Source organism: Embiotoca jacksoni, unplaced genomic scaffold (genome assembly GCF_022577435.1).
Source record: "Embiotoca jacksoni isolate LCO1_2020_lvr unplaced genomic scaffold, fEmbJac1.0.p SCAF_75, whole genome shotgun sequence".
NCBI lineage: Eukaryota > Metazoa > Chordata > Actinopteri > Embiotocidae > Embiotoca > Embiotoca jacksoni.
The window spans coordinates 71,684-94,072 of record NW_027185431.1 but is presented as its reverse complement, the minus strand read 5'-3'; the positions used below and the strand labels follow the sequence as shown (position 1 = coordinate 94,072).

At 48.0% G+C, this 22,389-nt stretch overlaps 1 protein-coding gene across 1 annotated transcript; it reads left to right on the top strand.

Annotated features, from left to right (window-relative positions):
* Positions 1–1,144: 1,144 nt before the first annotated feature.
* Positions 1,145–22,342, top strand: lama1 (laminin, alpha 1). The gene is made up of 64 exons (XM_069177542.1): positions 1,145–1,228; positions 2,588–2,758; positions 3,042–3,154; positions 3,492–3,543; positions 3,642–3,832; positions 3,927–4,106; positions 4,189–4,278; positions 4,385–4,502; positions 4,603–4,781; positions 4,937–5,030; positions 5,118–5,263; positions 5,371–5,511; positions 5,588–5,746; positions 5,845–5,946; positions 6,055–6,266; positions 6,380–6,491; positions 6,656–6,766; positions 6,930–7,057; positions 7,152–7,238; positions 7,316–7,527; positions 8,009–8,115; positions 8,484–8,664; positions 8,750–8,886; positions 8,959–9,192; positions 9,313–9,456; positions 9,563–9,739; positions 9,865–10,050; positions 10,146–10,273; positions 10,379–10,508; positions 10,834–10,974; positions 11,054–11,172; positions 11,244–11,333; positions 11,435–11,628; positions 11,713–11,855; positions 11,924–12,022; positions 12,119–12,230; positions 12,322–12,478; positions 12,555–12,765; positions 12,878–12,994; positions 13,101–13,261; positions 13,338–13,476; positions 13,554–13,656; positions 13,819–13,935; positions 14,160–14,342; positions 14,423–14,577; positions 14,819–14,962; positions 15,067–15,200; positions 15,282–15,435; positions 15,516–15,640; positions 15,727–15,877; positions 15,962–16,106; positions 18,008–18,149; positions 18,227–18,341; positions 18,510–18,668; positions 18,789–18,940; positions 19,027–19,221; positions 19,309–19,492; positions 19,597–19,703; positions 19,804–19,993; positions 20,447–20,596; positions 20,827–20,980; positions 21,411–21,544; positions 21,721–21,934; positions 22,024–22,342. The coding sequence occupies exons 1-64, from the start codon at positions 1,177–1,179 to the stop codon at positions 22,176–22,178; spliced, it is 9,219 nt and encodes a 3,072-aa protein (XP_069033643.1). The 5' UTR covers positions 1,145–1,176; the 3' UTR covers positions 22,179–22,342.
* The last annotated feature ends 47 nt before the right edge of the window (positions 22,343–22,389 follow it).

The window sequence follows — 22,389 nt, the reverse complement described above, 5'->3', positions numbered from 1 at the left end:
TTCATACAGTTTCATACAGTTTTATACAGTTTCATTTAGTTTCATATAGTTTCATACAGTTTATCCAGTTTTAAACAGTTTCGTACAGTTTCATACGGTTTCATATAGTTTCATACAGTTTCATAGTTTCATACAGTTTTATACAGTTTCATTTAGTTTCATATAGTTTCATACAGTTTATCCAGTTTTAAACAGTTTCGTACAGTTTCATACAGTTTCATATAGTTTCATACAGTTTCATAGTTTCATACAGTTTTATACAGTTTCATTTAGTTTCATATAGTTTCATACAGTTTACACAGTTTTAAACAGTTTTGTACAGTTTTATACAGTTTCATACAGTTTATACATAGTATGTCACTTTGTTTTCCATCAACAAACTAAAAGACTAAAAATCTCAGCAGGACACAGCTGAGTAAATACTGTGTGTGTGTGTGTGTGTGCGCGCGTGTGTGTTTTCATGCAGTTTTATATAGTTTTATAGTTTTTCACTGCAGTGTAGATGGGTATATTCATCCTGCAGTGTTGAAGAGTTCAACTGAAGAGGAGAGAAGAAAAATTCACACACACACACACACACACACACACACACACACACACACACACACACACACACACACACACAGGCCCCCCCCCTCTCCCCCGCCCACCTCCCTGCTCAGATGGTACTGTCCTCCCCCTACAGGAACAATAGTCTGGGCTGAATGAGGGGGACAGTTAAAGGAGCAGACTGCTGTTTTTACAGGTTTAACCCTTTCTATCCCATCAACCTCAGAGTGTCTGCTGACTCATCACTGATCACTGATCAGTCATCACTGATCGCTGATCACTGACCAGCTGATCAAACAGCTGATCTTTGTTTAGATTTCATGATTTGATAACGTTGATGTCTCTAAAAGAAAACTTTGTAAACAGTCAGACACAAAATAAACAAAATGTGTGTTTCCCTTCAGATGTTTGTAAACATGTTGCCATGTTTCAGAAGGATCATGAACCCTCTTCCCCCGTCATCAGACCAGATGGTTCAGTCCGCCCCCCTTATTGAGCTGAATGAATGAAAGAGAGGGAGCCAGCGGCAGAGTGAGAACTGATTTCCACAGAGACTCTGCAGCAACACATTCCTTAAATCAGCTTCATCTTCCTCATCATCCTCATCTGATTCAGCTGCTCAGAGACATGAAGTTGCTGCTACTGCTGCTGCTGGAGGCAGCTGCAGCCCAGCAGAGAGGTGAGCACTGTCTGATCTGTTCTACAGAGTTCTACTGAGTTCTACAGCTGCTTCAAGTTCTTTGTCCGGATGTTGTTTCATTGAAGTCTTCAGACTTTGTTCTCATCAAACTGTTTAAAAAGTTTCTATCTTAGATTCATCTGTTGATCCGATCAATCGTCCACCAATCTGACTAGTTTGATTTTAAAAGTTGTGTTTGACAAACTGAAAGGCAGAGAAATCAAATTTAAATTCACAGCTGTGTGTGTGTGTGTGTGTGTGTGTGTGTCTCTCTCTCTCTCTCTCTCTCTCCCTCCTCTCACACCTTCCTGACACACACTCTGCTGTTTATCTTTGTTTGGTCTTCAGTTCAGTTTGTCCTGAAACATTTCGGTTGTCTTCAGTGGGACCGTTTCAGATTTTCATCAGTGAGACGTCGCATCACATCTCTGCAGCTGTGAAAACACGAAGACACTCTGAACCTGTTTGTGTTCTTTCTCGCACTGATAAACATATTGATGAGGCTGTCCTGCTGGGAAACTGTGTGTGTGTGTGTGTGTGTTAACAATCACACTCATCCCTCTTCCTCTTCAGCCCCAAATTACCCCCTCCCCCTCCATGAAGCTGTGTGTTGGGGGAGGGGTCAGAGGTCAATCTGAACATCAATAGGCTGATTTAACCCATTCCAACACACACACACACACACACACACACACACACACACACACACACGTTGTCACAAACTGTTAACAAAAAGTAGAGATGCTGTTTAAAATATAAATAAAAACAGGATGTGATGATTTAATTGTTTTAACTCATTTAATTAAAAATAGATCATGGACAACAAATCAAATGTTGAAACTGAGGCATTTTATTGTTTCATAAAAATAAAAGTGTGTGTGTGTGTGTGTGTGTGTGAGACCACCTGTGATGTTGCCACACCTCCACAGCTGATCACACACCGCTCTCATTAACATGTTTGTGTTCTCGTCTGATCTTTTAAAATTCAGTTTTTCTTCTTCCTGTTTTTTACTTTTATTTCTCTGATCACTATTTCAATGTTTGTTACAAGTTTAAAATGTGTGTGTTCATCATGGTCACATGATCACAGCTGCAGACAGTGAAGTTTAACTGAGGTTTCAGATGGTGAACCACCTGAAAGTTCACCTGCAGAAGCACCTGAGCTGAGTCACTGTCTGTCACAGAGAACATGGCTGTGAAGGTTTCAGTCCACAAAACTGAATCTGTCTTAAGATATTTAATGATCTCATCGATGATGTCGTTGTTCTGTGTGATGTCACAACAGGATGCTAACAGCATTCTAACTGCAAGTTAAGAAGATGCTAACAGGATGCTAACAGTGCTCTCGCTGTGTTTCAGGTCTGTTTCCGGCCATCTTGAATCTGGCCAGTAACGCAGTGATCAGCAGTAACGCCACCTGTGGAGATCCAGAACCTGAAGTTTACTGTAAACTGGTTGAACACGTTCCCGGACGAAGAATCAAGAACCCACACTGTCCCAAATGTGATGCTAACTCTGTCCTGTCCAAAGGTACGACACCAGAACCAGAACCACTTTCATTCATCTCACTTCCATTCAGTTTCATTTATACAAAACACAAGTCGACCATCTCAGCTTCTAAACAACAGAAGCTCAGAACATCACGAGATGAACCACCGACCCAACAGGTGAACAGGTGTTGAATGAAGAAGTCTCTAAATGTGACGTAACGGTGAAGAGACAGAAAAGAGAAGCAGTATTGCAGTAGTACTATAGTAGTACTGCAGTACCTCTCAGCAGGAAGTAGTACTAACCGTAACTTTTCCATGTGCAGAACGTCATCCAATCACAAACGCCATCGATGGAACCAATCAGTGGTGGCAGAGTCCGAGTATCAAGAACGGACGACAGTTTCACTGGATCACTGTCACACTGGACCTGAAACAGGTACACACACACTCGCACACACACACACACACTCGCACACAGACACACGCTCACACTCGCACACACACACACACGCACACACACTCGCACACACACTCGCACACAGACACACGCTCGCACTCGCACACAGACACACATACAGACACACACACGCACGCGCGCACACACACTCGCACACACACACACTCACACACACACGCGCGCGCACACACACACACACACACACACACACACACACACAGACACACAGACTCGCACACACACTCACACACACTCACACACAGCAAGTGATTAAACTTGGTCTCCACATGTTTTTAAATTAGTTTTTCCTCTTCAGGTTTTCCAGGTCGCCTACATCATCATCAAAGCTGCCAATTCTCCTCGCCCAGGTCAAAGCAGCCCGTTTACCTGTCTGTCTGTTTGTCTGTCTGTCTGTCTGTCTGTCTGTCTGTTTACCTGTCTGTCTGTTTACTTGTCTGTTTCTCAGGTAACTGGATCCTGGAGCGCTCTCTGGACGGTGTGACCTTTGACCCTTGGCAGTTTTACGCCATCAGTGACTCTGAGTGTTTGACTCGTTACAACATCACGCCGAGACTCGGACCTCCGACCTACAAGAGCGACACCGAGGTCATCTGCACCTCCTACTACTCAAGACTGAACCCACTGGAGCACGGAGAAGTGAGACAGTCTGCCTGCCTGTCTGTCTGCCTGTCTGTACCCATGTCTTTCTCTGTATACTTGTCTCTCTCTCTCTGACCCGTCTGTCTCTCAGATCCACACCTCTCTGATTAATGGCCGCCCTGGAGCCGATGATTTGACCTCTGACCTCCTGAACTTCACGTCGGCTCATTACATCAGACTGAGGCTTCAGCGAATCAGAACGCTCAACGCCGATTTGATGACACTGAGCACCCGTGACCCCCGAGAGATTGACCCCATCGTGACCCGGAGGGTGAGACAGGCAGCAAAGAGACAGATGGTTTGATGACTGACTCATGTTCTGTGTTTGATCATGTTGGTTATTGTGTCCTCAGTATTTTTACTCCATCAAAGACGTCTCTGTGGGCGGGATGTGTATCTGCTACGGACACGCCCAGAGCTGCCCGCTGGACCTTGTTACCAAGGTAACACCAGTAGAACAGAACACCAGTAGGACTGAACACCTGTAGGACTGAACACCTGTACAGTGTTTTTCTATGTAGTTCAAACTGTGTTTGTGTGTACATGCAGAAGCTTCAGTGTGTGTGTGAACACAACACCTGTGGAGAGAGCTGTAACGAGTGTTGCCCCGGTTACCACCAGCAGCCATGGCAACCAGGAACCGTCTCCGAGGGAAACACTTGTGAAAGTAAAAAAACACTAAGTGGATTGAAAAATAGAAGCACCTTTACCTGTCTGCCTCTACCTATCCGCCTCTCACCTGTGTCTCTCACCTGTCTGTCTTCCAGAGTGTAACTGTTACAACAAAGCAGTCGACTGTTTCTACAATCAGACCGTCTCTGAATTGTCTTTGAGTCTAAACTCTCGCGGTGTTCGTCGAGGGGGCGGAGTCTGTATCGACTGTCAAAAAAAGACAGCCGGCGTCAACTGTGAGACCTGCAGGGACGGATACTACAGACCAGCTGAGGTACTGCAAATAATACTACAGACCAGCTGAGGTACTGCAAATAATACTACAGACCAGCTGAGGTACTGCAAATAATACTACAGACCAGCTGAGGTACTGCAAATAATACTACTATTTTTACATAAGTGTGTGTGTGTGTGTGTGTGTGTGTGTAGGTGTCTCCGTCCTCTGACTCTCCTTGTCATCAGTGTAATTGTGATCTAAGAGGATCGAAGTCTTCCATCTGCAGCAGAGACGACACACAGCCAGGTCAGTGTAGTAGTTGTTGTTGTTTGTTTACACTAGTACACTTATTCTGTGGCTCAGAGTGTTTCTGACGTGTGTGTCTGTCTGCAGGTCAGTGTGTGTGTCAGGAAGGGTTTGCAGGTCTGCAGTGTGATCGTTGTGCGTTTGGATTCAGAGACTTCCCTCGTTGTGTCCGCTGTGATTGTCACCTGTCGGGCAGCACCAACACCGACCCCTGCAGCCGCTGCACCTGCAAGGTAAACTGACGGGAGGCGGAGTCATCGTTACACAACAACACACCTGAGGCTCTCTCTGGTGTCGTCTCACCTGTTGAGTGACGTCTCACCTGTTGTCTCCTCCCCAGGTGAATGTGATGGGAGCTCACTGTGATCTGTGTAAACCAGGTTTCTACAACTTGCAAGAGAACAACCCGCTCGGCTGCACCGACTGTTTCTGTTTTGGTGTGTCTGATGTCTGTGAGAGCTCCACCTGGTTCACAGCTCAGGTAGCACACACTCGGGTAACACAGCCGGACATCACATGACCTCTGAGAACAGCTTTGACAATGTTTGTGTTTTCAGGTGGTTCATACAGAGGCTTGGCTTCGCCCCTTGCCGCCTCTCCACAACCCCCTTGTCGTCCATGGCAACGACCTCCCTATTCCGAGCAACACCTCCTCTGGCCCCGCCCACCAACAGGTACTCTGGTGGGCGGCGCCCAAAAGTTTCCTCGGCAACAAGGTCAGCAAGCATTTCTATATTTGGTCATGATGCCGAAGAGCTTTCCATCTACCTGCCTCTCTACCTGTCTGCCTCTCTACCTGTCTGTCTGTCTCCAGCTGGTTTCTTACGGCGGTTTCCTGAATTATTCTGTGGTTTATGACGTTCCATTGGACAATGAAGACCGCTCTGTCTCCGCCCACTGTGACATCATTATAGAGGTGAGAAACTCGTACCTGTAAAACATGGAGCATTGCATTGTGGGATTGTTGGACAGCGCGGACATGGCGTCTGTAAACCTGAGGTCATTCTCTCTTCCTTTTTTCCAGGGTAACGGTCGAGCTCTTCGTCTCTCACCTCCTCTCCTCATCTTCCTCTCTCCGCTGGCTGAGTGTTCTGTTACCATGGCAATGATACCTCGGCGATTTGTGGACGATCAAACAGGCGTTCACGTCACCCGTGATGACCTGCTGCCGGTCCTCGCCGGCGTGACATCATTGCTGATCAGAGTTCACCTGAACGCCTCCGACGGACCAATCAGGTGAGGGAGAGTAATCTGATTACCTCTCCGGTCTTCCGGGTCCTCTGAGGACCGTCCAGGAGGACCTGAACACACGGACAGTGTTGATGTCTCTCTTGATGTCTGTCTTTCAGGCTCAGCTCCGTCTCTCTGGATGTGGTGGACTCTCCCTCCGTTTCTGGACTTCAGGCGGTTGCCGTGGAGACATGTGAATGCCCTTGGGGTTACAATGGCACTTCCTGTGAGGTCAGCACTTCACTTCCTTTAACTTCTGTTACTGACAGTCGTAGTAACGCGTCCCAGAGACCAGGTTCAGGTTCAGACCAGGTTCAGAGGAAATGCACGTTAATGTGGCACATCTGATTTTGTTTATTTGTGTGTGCGCCTGTTTGTTTGTTTGTGTGTTGCAGGAGTGTCTCCCAGGTTTCTACAGAGTGGGCGGAGTCTTGTTTGGAGGAAACTGTATGCAGTGTGAATGTAACGATCACGCCACAGAGTGCGACATCAATGGAGAGTGTGTGGTGAGTCTGAACCAGGACTGGAATACGTTTAATATAGACACCATGGTTACCTGACTACAGACCTGTCTGTCTCTCTACCCGTCTCTCTCACTACCTGTCTGTCTGACCCATCTTTCTCTGTCTGTCTGTCTGTCTGTCTGTCTCTGCCCTGTGTGTGTCTCAGGGTTGTACCCACAACACCACCGGTCCTCACTGTGACCAGTGTCTACTTGGTTTCTATGGCGATGCCACAGAGGGGACATCAAACGACTGTATGTTGTGTCCGTGTCCTCTGACGGAGCCGTCCAACAGGTGTGTGTTGACGATGTGTAACAGTAGGTGTGTGTTGACGGTGTGTGACAGTAGGTGTGTGTTGACGGTGTGTAACAGTAGGTGTGTGTTGCAGGTTCAGTCCCACCTGTGTGCTGCAGGTGAACCGACAGGTGTCATGTGATCAGTGCCAGGAGGGATACACCGGCACCACCTGTGAGAGGTGAGGATGATTGATAGGGGGACTGACCAATCAGTGGACAGGTGGGCTCTGTGTAACACGAGTGTTTGCATCTCCAGGTGTGCAAGTGGTTTCTACGGTAATCCACAGGTAGTGGGTGGGGCATGTGCTCGTTGTGAGTGTCATGGTAACGTGGACGTCAGTGAGGCGGAACACTGCGACAGCGTCACTGGAGAGTGTCTGCGTTGCATTGGCAACACGATTGGGAGACACTGTGAGGTCTGTCAGCCCGGTTACCATGGAGACGCCGTGCACGGCAAGGACTGTCGGGGTGAGTGACGCACAAGCTGCTGTGCCCTCAGTCCACACACACACACACACACACACACACACACACAGAGATGGTGAAACATTCAACTACACTCGACTGAAGGTTCAACTGGTTCAGAAATGTGGAACACTGAACACACTCTGAAATACAACATTCCACACAGAAACACACACTCTGTTTGTGTTGCAGCAGGAATGTTGATCTGTTTAAATACAGATTAGATTCAACCTCTGACCTCTTTATTCAGCTGTTACATGACTGTGTGTGAAGATTGATTGAATTAATTCACTCACTGATCATGAAACGGCTACCGTGATGTTATTGTAGGTCACTGAACAACACAGGTCAGCGTGATGTCAAAAGCTCACAGAAGTTGTATTGTAGGAGCAGGGGCTTCATCGTGGGGGGAGGGGCCAGGCATCAATGGGTGGGGTCTCGTTCCTCCCATCAATCTCACAGTGGGCGTGTCTTTTTCTCACAGAGTGTGGCTGTGATGTCAGCGGCGCCCTCTCCAGCCTGTGTGATGTCACAACAGGTCAGTGTTTGTGCAGAGAGAACATAACAGGACGCACCTGTGACCGCTGCCAGGTGAGATATATGCACACACACACACACACGCACACACATGCACACACGCACATGCACACACATACCTACACGCGCACGCATGCGCACACACACACATACCTGCATGCGCACACACGCACACACACCTGCACACCTACACACACACATACATACACACACATACATACATACATACATATATACATACCTACACATACACACATACCTACACACACACACACACACATACATACATACCTACCTCCACGCACACACACACACAGCGCTCTAGATCTTTCTACCAAACCTCCTGATCTTCCTCAGCTGTTTTGTGTCTGTTGATGTTTCTTTGGTTATTTATTTCTTTATTTGTTGTTTCTTTTTTTTAGTCTGGGTTCTTCGGGCTGCGGAGTGGTCGTGGCTGTCAGCCCTGCGGCTGCAGCCTATCAGGATCTCTCTCTGAGTCATGTGATGAGGAGGGGCGGTGTCTGTGTGTGGAAGGCGTGGCCAGAGACAAGTGTGACTACTGTAGTCGAGGTTACTACGGTTTCCATGGCAGTGGCTGCACAGGTAGTCGAACAGTGTGGCAGTCAGTCGGACAGCTGATTGGTCCACCCTCTTGTCTCTGATTGGTTGTGATCTGTTCTCCTCCCAGCATGCACCTGTGAACACACCGGTGGGAACTGTGACCCCGAGAGTGGAGAGTGCATCTGCCCAGCCCACACGGAGGGAGACACCTGCGACAGGTGTCAGACAGATTATTGGGGACAGGACCCCACCACAGGCTGCAGGGTATACACCTACAAAGACACACGCGCACACACCTGCGACAGGTGTGACACTAACTGTCTGTTGTCTCTTCAGCCCTGCAGCTGCAGTGCAGCAGGTAGCTCCGCCCCTCAGTGTGACCTGACCAATGGACAGTGTCTGTGCCGAGAGGGGTTCTTTGGCAGGTCATGTGACCAGTGTGCACCTGGTTACCATGGTTACCCATCATGCATAGCGTGTGGCTGTGACATGGCAGGAACAGAAGAGACGTTTTGCAACAAGACACTGGGAGTGTGTGACTGTCCACACACCGGAGAGTGTGTGTGCAAGGTGTGTGTCCTTCTGTCTGTGTTGGTGTGTGTTTGTTTTCTGAGTCACACTCAGCTCAAAACAACTTTTTAACCTCTTTTCATCGTTGTTGTGTGTGTGTGTGTGTGTTCGTTCGTTCAGGTGGGTGTGGCGGGCCAACGGTGTGAGGAGTGTGTGTCCGGTTGGTTCGGTCTGTCCGCTGAGAATCCAGACGGCTGCTCTCCGTGTTTCTGTTCCGGTCTGAGCCGAGACTGTGAGGAAGGGGGGGGGCTAACCCGCGTACCTGTGAGTACACGAACTGTGTGTACTGTATGTGTATCGTGTGTACTGTATGTACACCTGTCCGTCTCTGTCCACCTGTCTCTCTGCCCACCTGTGTCTTACCCGCCAGGTGACCCTGGCTCCGCCCCCTCCCCTGTCATTGGTCAGCCAGTTGAACCTGCAGGGTGTAGTATCCGGAGTGTACCAGCAGGGTGGCGACACGCTGCTTGACACACTTCACCTGAACAGCAGCCGGCTCAGTGGCCCCCTCTACTGGAGACTGCCTCCCCGCTTCGAGGGCAGCCAGGTACTGACAGGCTTCATGTTATTCGTGTTTGTTAAACCCTGCACATTGACTGACAGGCAGCGAATGTTTCTGTATACTTCATGGAGTGCTCCAGTGTGTACTTCACTGTGTACTTCACTGTGTAGTTGCTGTCGTACGGCGGGCTGCTGTCCTACGTCGTCACCTTCTACGCCGAGGATGGTTCAGGACTGTCCAATCAGGAGCCTCAGGTGGTGATGAGGGGCGGGACTCTGAGGAAGTTCGTTATATATACGGACCTGGTCGCTCCTAGCAACGGCGTGATGACTCACCATGACATCAGGCTGACAGAGGTAGAGCAGCAAGGAATCATGGGAAACAAAGAAAGAGACGTTTAAAGACAACATGCTAACGTGTGTGTGTGTGTGTGTGTGTGTGTGTGTTACAGTACCAGTGGAAGTATTTTAACTCGGTGTCTCAGAAGCCGGTGAGTCACGCTGACTTCATGTCCGTCCTCAGTGACGTCCAGTACATCCTCATCAAGGCTTCATACGGCACGAGACTGCAGCAGAGCAGGTACTACTACACACTGTACTACACACTGTACTACACACTGTACTACAGAACTACACACTGTACTACAGCAGCTGTGTTGGTGTCACTTCCTGTTACCTCTTTAAGGATCTCTAACATCTCCATGGAGATGGCGGTAGAGGTGGACCTAGAGGAGGAGTCAGAGGTCAGAGGGGGCGTGGCCAGGCTGATTGAGTCCTGTATCTGTCCTCCTGGATACACCGGACTGTCCTGTCAGGTGAGGATCAGGTTCTCCTACCAGACCACATGACTCAAGGTGTCACCATAGAAACTACAGCTCAATAAACTGTTTGTGTAGCAGCAGGTGGGTGAGCTGTAGATGGTCGCCGTAGCAACAAAGTAAAACCCGCTGCTGTCCAATTACTGGGGTAGAAAACCTGCCTGTCTCTCTGACCTGTATGTCCCTCTGACCTGTCTGTCTTTCTGAACTGTCTGTCTCTGAACTGTATGTCCCTCTGACCTGTCTATCTCTCTCTGAACTGTCTGTCTCTCTGACCTGTATGTCCCTCTGACCTGTCTATCTCTGACCTGTCTGTCAGCAGGAGTGTGCAGCAGGTTATTTCCGTCAGCTTCAGTCTGAGTTGTCGTCTCAGAGTCAGAAGTCGATGTTTGTTCGTCCGTGTGTTCGATGTCGCTGCAACGGCCGCAGTGAGAGCTGCAACACGGAGACTGGAGACTGTCAGGTAACGCAGGCTAACGCAGGCTAACGCAGGCTAACAAAAGTCTGTAGATGTCAGTAGAAGTCTGTTTTTGTTCGTGCAGGGCTGTCAGCATCACACCAGTGGGCGGAGCTGTGAGCTGTGTGCCCCGGGGTATTATGGGAAGGTCAGCGGCTCCGTTGGCGACTGCTCGCTGTGTGCCTGCCCCCTGCGGGACAACAGGTGACACTGCACTCTGTTCATCATCTCTGCTTGGTTTTCTGTGTGTCACTGACTCCTGTGTGTGTCTGTAGTTTCAGTCCCTCGTGTGTGTCTGAGGGAGCGTCAGGTGATTTCCGCTGCACTTCCTGTCAGACCGGCTACGAAGGCCGATACTGTGAGAGGTTAGATCTGTGACGTCATACCTCTATCTTCTTTATTCAGCTTTTATTGTGAAAATCTGTCTTCCGTGACGTCACACTGACTGCAACCTGTCCTGATGCAGGTGCTCTGTTGGTTACTATGGTAACCCGTCGCTGCCAGACGGAGTATGTTCACGGTGTAGCTGCAGTGGGTGGGGCTCCGTCCAACAGGTGTGTGACGCACTGACCGGACAGTGTGAGTGTAAGCCTGGGGTCAAAGGTCAGGATTGTGACCAGTGTGACAAGAGACATGTCCTGCAGGGAGGACAGTGTGTGTGTAAGTAACACACACACACAATAACACAGAGAAACACACGCATGACCTCTGATAACACGCAACATGTGTGTGTCTGTGACCCAGCGTGTGATGATGAGTGTACTGGTGTTCTCCTGGACGACCTCGAGAAACTACACAACCACTTCCTGTCTGTCAACCTGAGCAGCGTTGCCATGGCGCCGTACCAGCAGCTGGTGTTACTGGACAATCAGACCAGAGACTTCCAGGTATGTCACCTGTCTGACTGTCACCTGTCTGACTGTCACCTGTCTGACTGTCACCTATGACTGTCCAGGTGCTGCTGTCAGAGAACACGTCCGTCACGTCTCATCTGTCCAGAGTAGAAGAAGACTTAAATCATTTGACCTTTGACCTCGGCGCTCTGCAGCAGCAGGTAACAGTGTCACATGTCAACATGAATAAAACATACATGTTAAATACATGCATCACATTACGAATACTGAGTTTTTTCTGTCTTCTGATTGGCTAGGTCACACATCTGTCTAATGTCCTGGTGGAAGTGGACGTGTCTACGAACAACAGCTTTTCCCAGGGTGCACTGCTGCTGGAGAGCATCCGCAGCCTTCAAGACAACATTCAGAGTACAATGACGAGGCCAACATTATAATCATGATGACATTACTGACGTATTAAAGTGATGTCATAACTAACTCTTACCTGTGATTGGTCCAGTGCTGCAGAGTGAGGCGGGGCATCTGAATCAGACAGTGGAGAATGAGCTTGATTCAGCCAATCACACGCGCCTGCTGCAGGAAGTGGAGACCATGTTGGAGAGAATCCGAGGTGTAAATTTGACAGCTGTCCAGGATGCAGCCAATCAGGAGCTCAGGTGAGTTTAATAAACAAACAAACAAACAAACAAATCAACACCCGACAGGTGTGACACTGGCGATCTCTCTTTGCAGCCTTTCAGATGCTCTCATCAGCTCGCTGCAGATGAACTTCCTGTTGAGCAGGGCGGAGCGTGATGACAGGCTCCGCCCCCTCTCTGCCTCCCTCACCATTGGCATGGCAACACTGCAACATACACACACACGCCTGAACAATGCTGCACAACGAAACTCAGAAACTCACACTCTACTGGACGACACACACACTCTGCTGCAGCAACATCAGGTGACACACACACACATAATCACACAAACACACACAAACTTGTTATTTTCATATATAATATTTGTATTGTTCCTTTTGTTAGAGTTTAATGTTTTATATGTCTGTCCTTCAGTCTGTCCATCAGAACCTGAGTTCTGCCTGTCTGTCTGCGGACCGTCTGATGGACGACAGTCAGCTGCTGCTGTTGGACGTCGTCGGTGTGACCGAAGATTTAACAAACATCAGTGCAGTAAGTTTAGATGGATCAATAACAGCTGATACCTCCTGACCAGCAGGTGGAGCTGGTTATTGATTGATGGATGGATTAATAATAGCTGATACCTCCTGACCAGCAGGTGGAGCTGCTGGCGGCTCAGCTGGATCAATGGCGCCTCCTGCTGAGAAAACAGGTGGATGGTTTGGTGGTCGGACTGAAGATGACGGACGCTCTGGAGAATGTTTACCGTGCAGAGAGCCACGCCCACCTTCTACAGAGCCACACCCACTCCCTGTACAGGTGTGTGTGTGTGTGTGTGTGCGCGTGTGTGTGTGCGCGCAGACCTAACCTGTTGAAATTACCTCCTCTCTCTTAGCTCTCTGTCATCGGTGTGTAACACGTCTCAGAACAGCAGCCGATTGCCTCAGCTCGACAGTGACATCACAGAGCGCATTGACTCTGCCCAGCAGGTGGCCTCAATCGCCCTCGACTCCGCCTCCCTCACTGTTACCATGGTATGTGTGTGTTTACTCTCACCTGTATATCAGTCAGGTGTCTTCACACGTCTAATGTGTGTGTGTGTGTGTTTCAGACCGTCCAATCAGAGCATCTGCTGTCAGAGGAGGGCGGGGCCAAACTCAACATCAGTTCTGCTGTTTTAGAGGAAAGTCGTCAAATCAGCACGGCAGCTGAAGGTCTGATCGTGTTCCTGTTACAAACTCAGTGAATACACCATGACATTACCGGTCATGTGACCAAAATGCCATCATCACATTCAGACATGACTAGCGCCACCTGCTGTTTACCTTCACTTTGTTTTACTTTAAGGATGAAACTGAACTTCTGTCTGTCTTCAGACCTGCAGAGGAACATTTCCATGGTAACCAGCCAGCTGCACTCAGTCAGAGACAGCGTCCATAACTCCAGCCTCCTACTCCATCAGCCAATCAGAGAGCTGCACAGCCTGTCAAACGGTGAGACAACCGATGCGCTGATATAGATAGAAATGTATTATTATTATTATTAATAATAATTAATATCACAACAACTCTTTATAGAAACAATAATTTATGTTTTTAATCTTGTGACTGAAGATTAATTTTAACTTCACAGTACAGGATAAATGAAGCAGTTTTTAACTGATATAAAAATATATATTTATTGATCTATTGATGTATTGCCGTACTTATCCTGTCAGGTCGGTCCGTGCCGCTGCTGCAGGTCCAGGTCCAGGCTGCAGTAGCACGCTCTGGGCTGCAGGAGGCGCTGCAGCGGCTGCAGAGACTCGGAGAGCAGCTGCAGGGTTCTTCTTCTGTGGTGGAAAACACCAACAACACAGCCAGGGAGACCAACCAGCTGGTGACTCACACACACGCTGCAGGTCTGTCCGCACACGCTACAACCACACAATCATTTCAAGTTTAACGGAGTACTGATACTTCCTGCTTCCTGTGTGCCCAGCCAAAGAGGCGCAGCGTAAGCTGGAAGAGGCGGAGCTTCGTACCCAGCGTCTGATGGACAGAATAAAGCCGCTGAGCATGCTGGGAGAAAATCTGAGCAGGAACCTGTCTGACATCAGAGAGCTGATCGACCAGGCCCGAAGACAGGCAGCATCGGTAACACAAATACACAACGCAACTACACACTTCACCTGGCTGAAACTTCCAGGTGAAGAAACAGGAATTACAACCCCGCCCTGATACAGGAAGTACAACCCCACTCTAAAACAGGACGTACAACCCCATCTCAATAAAGTTTGGTTTTATTTAAATTTTACACAATGTCCCAACTTTTCTGGAAACAGGCTTGTAGATGCTGAACAGGTGTGAATGTCCAACATGTTGATGATGTCATCAGATAAAGGTGGCGGTCCAGGCGGACAGGGACTGCGTTCGATCCTACAAACCTCAGATTCAGTCGAGCAACTTCAACACACTGAATCTGATCCTGAAGACGAAGACCAGAAACAACCTCCTGTTCTACCTGGGCAGCAACACAACGGTACACACACACACACACACACACACACACACACACACACACACACACACACAGGCCAAGTGTGGACCAGATATTGTTGGTTTGACCCAGCGTCTGGTCTGCAGGTGGACTTCCTGGCCGTAGAGGTGCATGATGGGAAGGTGAGTCTCCTGTGGGACATGGGCTCCGGCAGCAGACGGCTGCTGTTTCCTGGACTCGACATCAGCAACAACAGGTGGACCAGAATCAATGCCACACGGTAAATACACGCCACCTCATCACGGCTACTCACGTGTCTGAGGAAGCAGTGATGTCATCTGGTGATGTCATAATGCCGCAGGTTCGGGGCCATCGCCGCTCTGTCTGTCCATCAGCTGGAGTCTGAGTCTGAGCCACTGCCCGCGGTAACCGCAACATCTCCGGGGTCATCCAGAGTGTTAGACGTGGACAGAAACACGGTCGTCCACATCGGAGGACTGGGAGCTCACACGCAGGTAAGACTCGCTCAGGGCAGGTACGCAGGTGTGTGTGGAGGTGTACAGGTGGTCACAGGTGTGTGTGTGTGTGACGTCAGAGCCCTGCAGAACTGCACACCTCCACCTTCCAGGGCTGCCTGGGAGAAGCAGCGCTGAACGAGAGGAACGTCGGCTTGTGGAGCTACGACAGCCAGGAGGGAGAGTGTGGAGGCTGTTTCAGCAGGTAACACCTGTCTGTGTCTCTACCTGTCTGTCTCTACCAGTCTGCACCTGTCTGTCTCTACCAGTCTGCACCTGTCTGTCTCTCAGCCCCCAGGCAGAGGAGACGTCCTTCCACTTTGATGGATCTGGCTTCTCATTGGTCCAGAAGTCTTTGCGAGCGACGTCCACGTCCGTCGTGTTGCTGTTTAAGACTCTGTCTCCGGGCGGATTGTTGCTGTACCTGGCCTCCAACAACACGGTACCACACACACACACCTTCACAATAAGAGTCTCAGCAGAATGTGTGTGAGACACGCATAACCTCAGTTCCTGTCTCTTGTAGAGGGACTTCCTGTCCATGGAGCTTGCGGAAGGGTGTGTACGTTTGACCTTTGACCTCGGCTCAGGTGCTCTGATCCTGACCTCCAATAGAAAGTACAACACTGGAGTGTGGTACAAGATCACACTGCAGCGGAACAAACGCAAAGGTACGATTACTAGTACTATTGCAACACTACAACTACTACAGCAGCACGACAACTACTACTTCAGCAGCACAACTACTACTACAGCACGACAACTACTACTACAGCACAACTACTTCAACAGCACTACTACTGCAGCACTACAACTACTAGAGCACTACAACTACTACAGCAGCACTACAACTACTACTTCAGCACGACAACTACTACAGCAGCACGACAACTACTACAGCAGCACGACAACTACTACTACAGCACTACTACTGCAGCACTACAACTACTAGAGCACTACAACTACTACTACAGCACTACTACTGCAGCACTACAACTACTAGAGCACTACAACTACTACTACAGCACTACAACTACTTCAACATCACTACTACTACAGCATTACAACTACTGCAGCACTACCAGCACTACAACTACTTCAGCATCACTATTACTACAGCACTACAACTACTACAGCACTACAACTACTAGAGCACTACAACTACTACAGCAGCACTACAACTACTACTTCAGCACGACAACTACTACAGCAGCACGACAACTACTACTACAGCACTACAACTACTACAGCACTACAACTACTAGAGCACTACAACTACTACAGCACTACAACTACTTCAACATCACTACTACTACAGCATTACAACTACTGCAGCACTACCAGCACTACAACTACTTCAGCATCACTATTACTACGGCACTACAACTACTACAGCACTACAACTATTTTTTTACTGCTATTTTATTGCTTTATATTATTCTAGTATTATCGTATTGCTTCCTGTATGCTGCTGTGGCGAAAAAAAATTTTCCCTCGGGGATTAATAAAGTAACTACCTAACCTACAGCACTACCAATACTACAGCACTACACCTACTTCAGCACTACAACTACTACAGCACTACAACTACTTCAGCATCACTACTACTACAGCACTACAACTACTACAACACTACAACTACTTCAGCATCACTACTACTACAGCACTACAACTACTACAACACTACCAATACTACAGCACTACAACTACTTCAACATCACTACTACTACAGCACTACAACTACTACAACACTACCAATACTACAGCACTACTACTACGTCACTACAACTACTACAACATTACCAATACTACAGTACTACCAATACTGCAGCATCACTACTACTACAGCACTACAACACTACTAATACTGCAACACTACCAATACTACAACACTACCAATACTACAGCACTACAACTACTACAGCACGACAACTATTTTTTTACTGCTATTTTATTGCTTTATATTATTCTAGTATTATCTTATTGCTTCCTGTATGCTGCTGTAGCGAAAAAAATTCCCCTCGGGGATTAATAAAGTAACTACCTAACCTACAGCACTACACCTACTTCAGCATCGCAACTGCTACAGCACTACAACTACTACAGCACTACAACCACTACAGCACTACCACCACTACAACTACTACAACTACTACAGCACCACAACCACTACAGCACTACCACCACTACAGTACTACAGCACTACCACCACTACAGCACTACCACCACTACAACTACTACAGCACCACCACTACTACTACAGCACTACAACTACTTCAGCACTACAACCACCACTACTACTACAGCACTACCACCACCACTACTACAGCACTACAACTACTTCAGCAGCACTACTACTGCAGGACTACTACTACTACTGCAGTAGTACTACGGCTGCAGTACTACTACTATAGTACTACTACTGCAGTAGTACTACTACCAGGGTACTGCTAGTGCAGTACGACTACTTGTAATACTGCAATACTACAACTGCAGTCTTTGTAGTATTGTGACTGCAATGTTTGTATTACTGTTACTGCTAACTGATCCTGCCATGCTGCTGTGTATCCAGGTTACCTGTCTATCATGGCACCCGACCAATCATCAGAGAAGGAGGTGTTGGAGGCGGAGTCTCCTGGAACAGCCTCCGACCTGAACCGCTCTGACCTTGACCCCATCTACATCGGAGGACTTCCTGCTTCCAGACCAATCAGGTGAGCCTGTGATGTCAGTAGGGGAAGATGATGTGATGTCACAGGTTTAAATGTGTCCTCCCCTCTCTGGTTGCTAGGCGACAGGTGGTGTCCAGGTCATATGTCGGCTGTATAAAGAACGTGGAGATTGCTCGGTCCAACTTTGACCTGCTAAGAGATGCATACGGAGTCCAGAAGGGCTGCGTCCTCGAGGTACATACATGTCCACATATGTACATGTACTATATCTGAAAAAACTTTGTGATCAGTGTTTTGGATCATTTGATCAGCTCCTGTTCTGACTTAGAGCTCATTGTAGTTTCAAAATAAAGGCCAATAACCTGTTCAGACTATTGATTGATTGATTGATTGATTGATTAGGCAGTGAGGAGTGCCTCGGTGTTGGCTGGAGGCTTCGTTCAGGTTACTCCTCCGTCATTTGGTCAGGAGGCGGAGCTTCTCTTCTCCTTCTCCTCCATCTCCATCAACCAATCAGGAGTCCTTCTGGCCGCCTTAAGTGACAGCCGTGCACACAGACAGGTGAGATTGACAGAGTTCACTTGACACACCTGTACACCAGGTACTCAGTATGATGCTCACATGATGATGTGTGATGGCTATTGAAACCTGGACTTTTCTCTCTATTTCCTGTGTGTGTAGCACTTTGTGTCTCTTCACCTGGTCTCTGGTGCAGTGGAGGCGGAGCTTGGTGAAGTGGGTGGGCCCACTCAAAGGGCATCGGTGATGAAACCTGATGGAGGATCCTTCAGTGATGGAATTAAACACTCTGTGATCATTACCATCAGCAGGAAGTAAGCATGACTATGGAAACACTCTCTTGTCTCACCTGTCGCACCTGTCCCACCTCTCTCATCTGTCCCACCTGTCTGTCTCTCAGGTCTCTGTCCGTGCAGGTGGATGAGGAACATGTGAAGTCCGTGTCCGTGTTGCCAGGCGGACTTTCTCATCTGTCTCCAGCCTCCTTCTTCATAGGTGGGCTTCCATCAGGGGAGGAGTCCCGTCTGCCAATCAGATTGCAGGATTTGTCCAGGAGATTCAGAGGTTGCATCCAACACCTTGTGGTGGGCGGGGTGTAAGTGTCTCTACACACACACACACACACACACACACACACACACACACACACACACACACACTGTTGATTGCCGGTTCTGTGCAGGCTCGTTGACCTATCAGGAGCAGTGAAATATGAGGGGGCGCAGCTCGACAGCTGCCTATTGGTGGAGAGGACTAGGGGGGTGGTGCTTCCTGATGACCAGGATGTAGAACCAACAGCTGACCCCGCTCACCTGCCTGTAGCCCTGCCCACACACCTGAGTGCCTTGACACCTGGAGCGCTAACAGTAATGAATGTTTCTTATTGATTGTTGATGATCAGTGCATCTGTCTTTGATCATTGATTACAGCTCGTGATTGATTATTGGTTATTGAACTGTGTCTGATGCAGTGTGCGTTAGAGGCGGAGCCAACCTTTGTGCCATCAGCAGCTCAGTTTGGTTTGTCCAGACATAGTCACATGACCTTCATCATCAACCCCAGCTCAGTCCGGAAGAGGTGAGTCTCCATGACGACGTATGGCAGGGCAGCGGTGAGGTCTCCATACACGACAACACAATCTGACTCTCCTGTGTGTCTGTGTGTCTGCTGCCCTCAGTGTGTTGGTGAGGTTGTCGGTCCGTAGTCTGGCTCTGGACGGGTTGCTCCTCCTCCTCTCCGACTCCAAACAGATGGACTTTGTGGTCCTTCGACTGATGGGTGGGAGGGTCAAATTGTCAGCTGACCTGGGAAAAGGCCCCGCCTCCACCACCTCCTCCATCACGGTTAACGACGGAGAGTGGCACACTGTGAGTTCATTATATCTATCATATGTATATGTATTACATATTTTAATAAATTAATAAAATGGCTCCATTTCCACATTTGATTTGTTAATTTTTGGCCTATTTTACATTAAATATTAAATTACATTACATTTCATTTAGCTGATGCTTTTATCCAAAGCGACTTACAACACACCGATGGTTCACCATCGGGAGCAAAAATTTTTTTAGGGTTCAGTGTCTTGCTCAAGCACACTTAGGCATGTGGACAGGAGGAGCTGGGGATTGAACCACCAACCTTCTGATTAGTGTGCAACCCACTCTACCGTCTGAGCCACAGCCTCCCTAAATATGAGTTTATGTGATTTATAAATGATCACATTCTGTTTTTATTAATGAACAAACTTGTTGGTATAAAGTCAGCAGCTTGTTGTTGTCATGGTGATCTCAGATGTTCAGGATGTCTCACTGTCTCAGGTCAGTGTGGAGGTGAGCCGGCGGTCGGTTTCGGTGTCGGTTGACGGTTTGAAGCCAGAATCGGTCTCAGTGAAAGGAAACCAGCTGAATGTGGACAACAGAGTTTACCTGGGAGGGTTACACCCCGCTGTGAGCACCCGCAGAATCAACGTAATACTGATTTACTTTTATTGCACAGTTTAATATCATAACGGTTCAAGATTTTACTTCAAATACTAAATACTCACTCACCTGTTTGTTTGTTTGTTTGTATTGTTTTTATCTACTTTTAGGACCTTTGTGAGAACCTGATATTTTAGATCAGATTCATACAGAAATACTGAATATTAAAAAGGGTTTCACAAACTTTCAAACTGTCTGTCATCCTGTCTGTCTCTCAGGTCAGCAGCAGTTTCCCAGGTTGTGTTCAGTCTGTCAGTCTGAACAACGCCATGTTGGACCTGTCCAAGCCAGCCTCAAGGCATGATGTCACTTCCTGTTTCACCAAGGAGCAGACAGGAAGTTACTTCAATGGCAGTGGACACGCTGAACTGAGTGAGTCCAACATGAAGACAAAAACATCTGCTTTAACAATCAGACACAGATTTCTGATCTTTAATGACACGAGTCAAACAAACGGCTTGTAATAGATTTCTTCAGTGAAGCTGCTGGATGGAATACAGAGGGGCAGTTGTAGTTCACAGAATGACCTGATGGAGGCAGTGTTGTAGTTCACAGAATGACCTGATGGAGGCAGTGTTGTAGTTCACAGTCTAACCTGATGGAGGCGGTGTTGTAGTTCAGAGTGAACTGATGGCCAGAATCAGAACATAATCAATCACCTCATCTGTTCACTCACACTCTACCGAAGAACAGTGGAGCATCGACCACGATCATGTGACTGATTATTGATCTCGTGTTTGTTAGTGAACTCTCTTGTAACAATGAATGTGATCTGATCAGGTGTGTGTGTGTGTGTGTGCAGTGCATGATGGTTACAAGGTCGGCTCTGACATGTCCGTTTCTCTGGAGTTTCGAACGAGCCAATCAGAAGGAGTGTTTTTAGGAGTCAGCAGTGCAAAGGTCGACGCTGTCGGGCTGGAGATGATCAATGGACAGGTGAGTTACCTGAGTGATCAGCTGACTGTTGACATACGGAATGGAACATGGTTCTCACTTGTTTCAGTGTCACAGCTGCTTTTCTATTACTCTTTATTAAAGATGCATCAGTGTAAATAAAGTTTTTGTGTGTAAATGAAGTTTGTGTGTAACAGTTGTACCTGGTTCCTCCTCAGGTGGTTTTTAATGTGAATAACGGTGCAGGTCGAGTGTCGGTGCGTTCCTTTGGTCAGATGCTGTGTGATGGCCGGTGGCACCACCTGCTGGCCAGAAAGACCAAACACACCCTGAGTCTGAGTATAGATGGGCGGAGTTACACCACTCCCAACCCCTACCCACAATCCACCTCTGCTGAGACCAACAATCCAGTTTACCTGGGAGGGTATCCAGGTGAGACCCTCTGAACTAGTTCACTCTGAAACATGATGACAAACACTCTTGTGGAGGAATATTAACCTGTCTCTCTCTCTGTGCTGCAGACGGAGTTAAACAGAACTGCCTGTCAGTCAGCTCCAGGTTCAGAGGTTGTCTGAAGAAGGTACAGCTCATTAAGTCTCACATGAGTGACATGCTTGATCTGAGCTCCGCCCACTTTCTGTTGGGTGTCAGTCCCAACTCTTGTCCTGTTGCCTAGCAGCGCCCAGCCCAGCTGTGACCACTCCCGAGATGATTTATGAAGAAGGTGAAACACTGATGATGCTCGAAGTCTGAAATCTAAAAATCTAAAAATTCTCTGTAATTTGATCCAACTAGACATAAATGATTAAAAATCATCCGAAAATGAATTTATTCAGACTTCACTCATTCGATTTCCACACAGAAACTGTAAACAAAGATGCAGCCAC

Excerpts from the sequence above, each read along its gene's own strand:
- lama1 (XM_069177542.1), top strand. The coding sequence starts at position 1,177 with ATGAAGTTGCTGCTACTGCTGCTGCTGGAGGCAGCTGCAGCCCAGCAG. Across the intron at positions 6,767-6,929 it reads ACATCAATGGAGAGTGTGTG|GGTTGTACCCACAACACCAC; the intron begins GTGAGTCTGAAC and ends TGTGTGTCTCAG. Across the intron at positions 20,981-21,410 it reads CAGTGGACACGCTGAACTGA|TGCATGATGGTTACAAGGTC; the intron begins GTGAGTCCAACA and ends GTGTGTGTGCAG.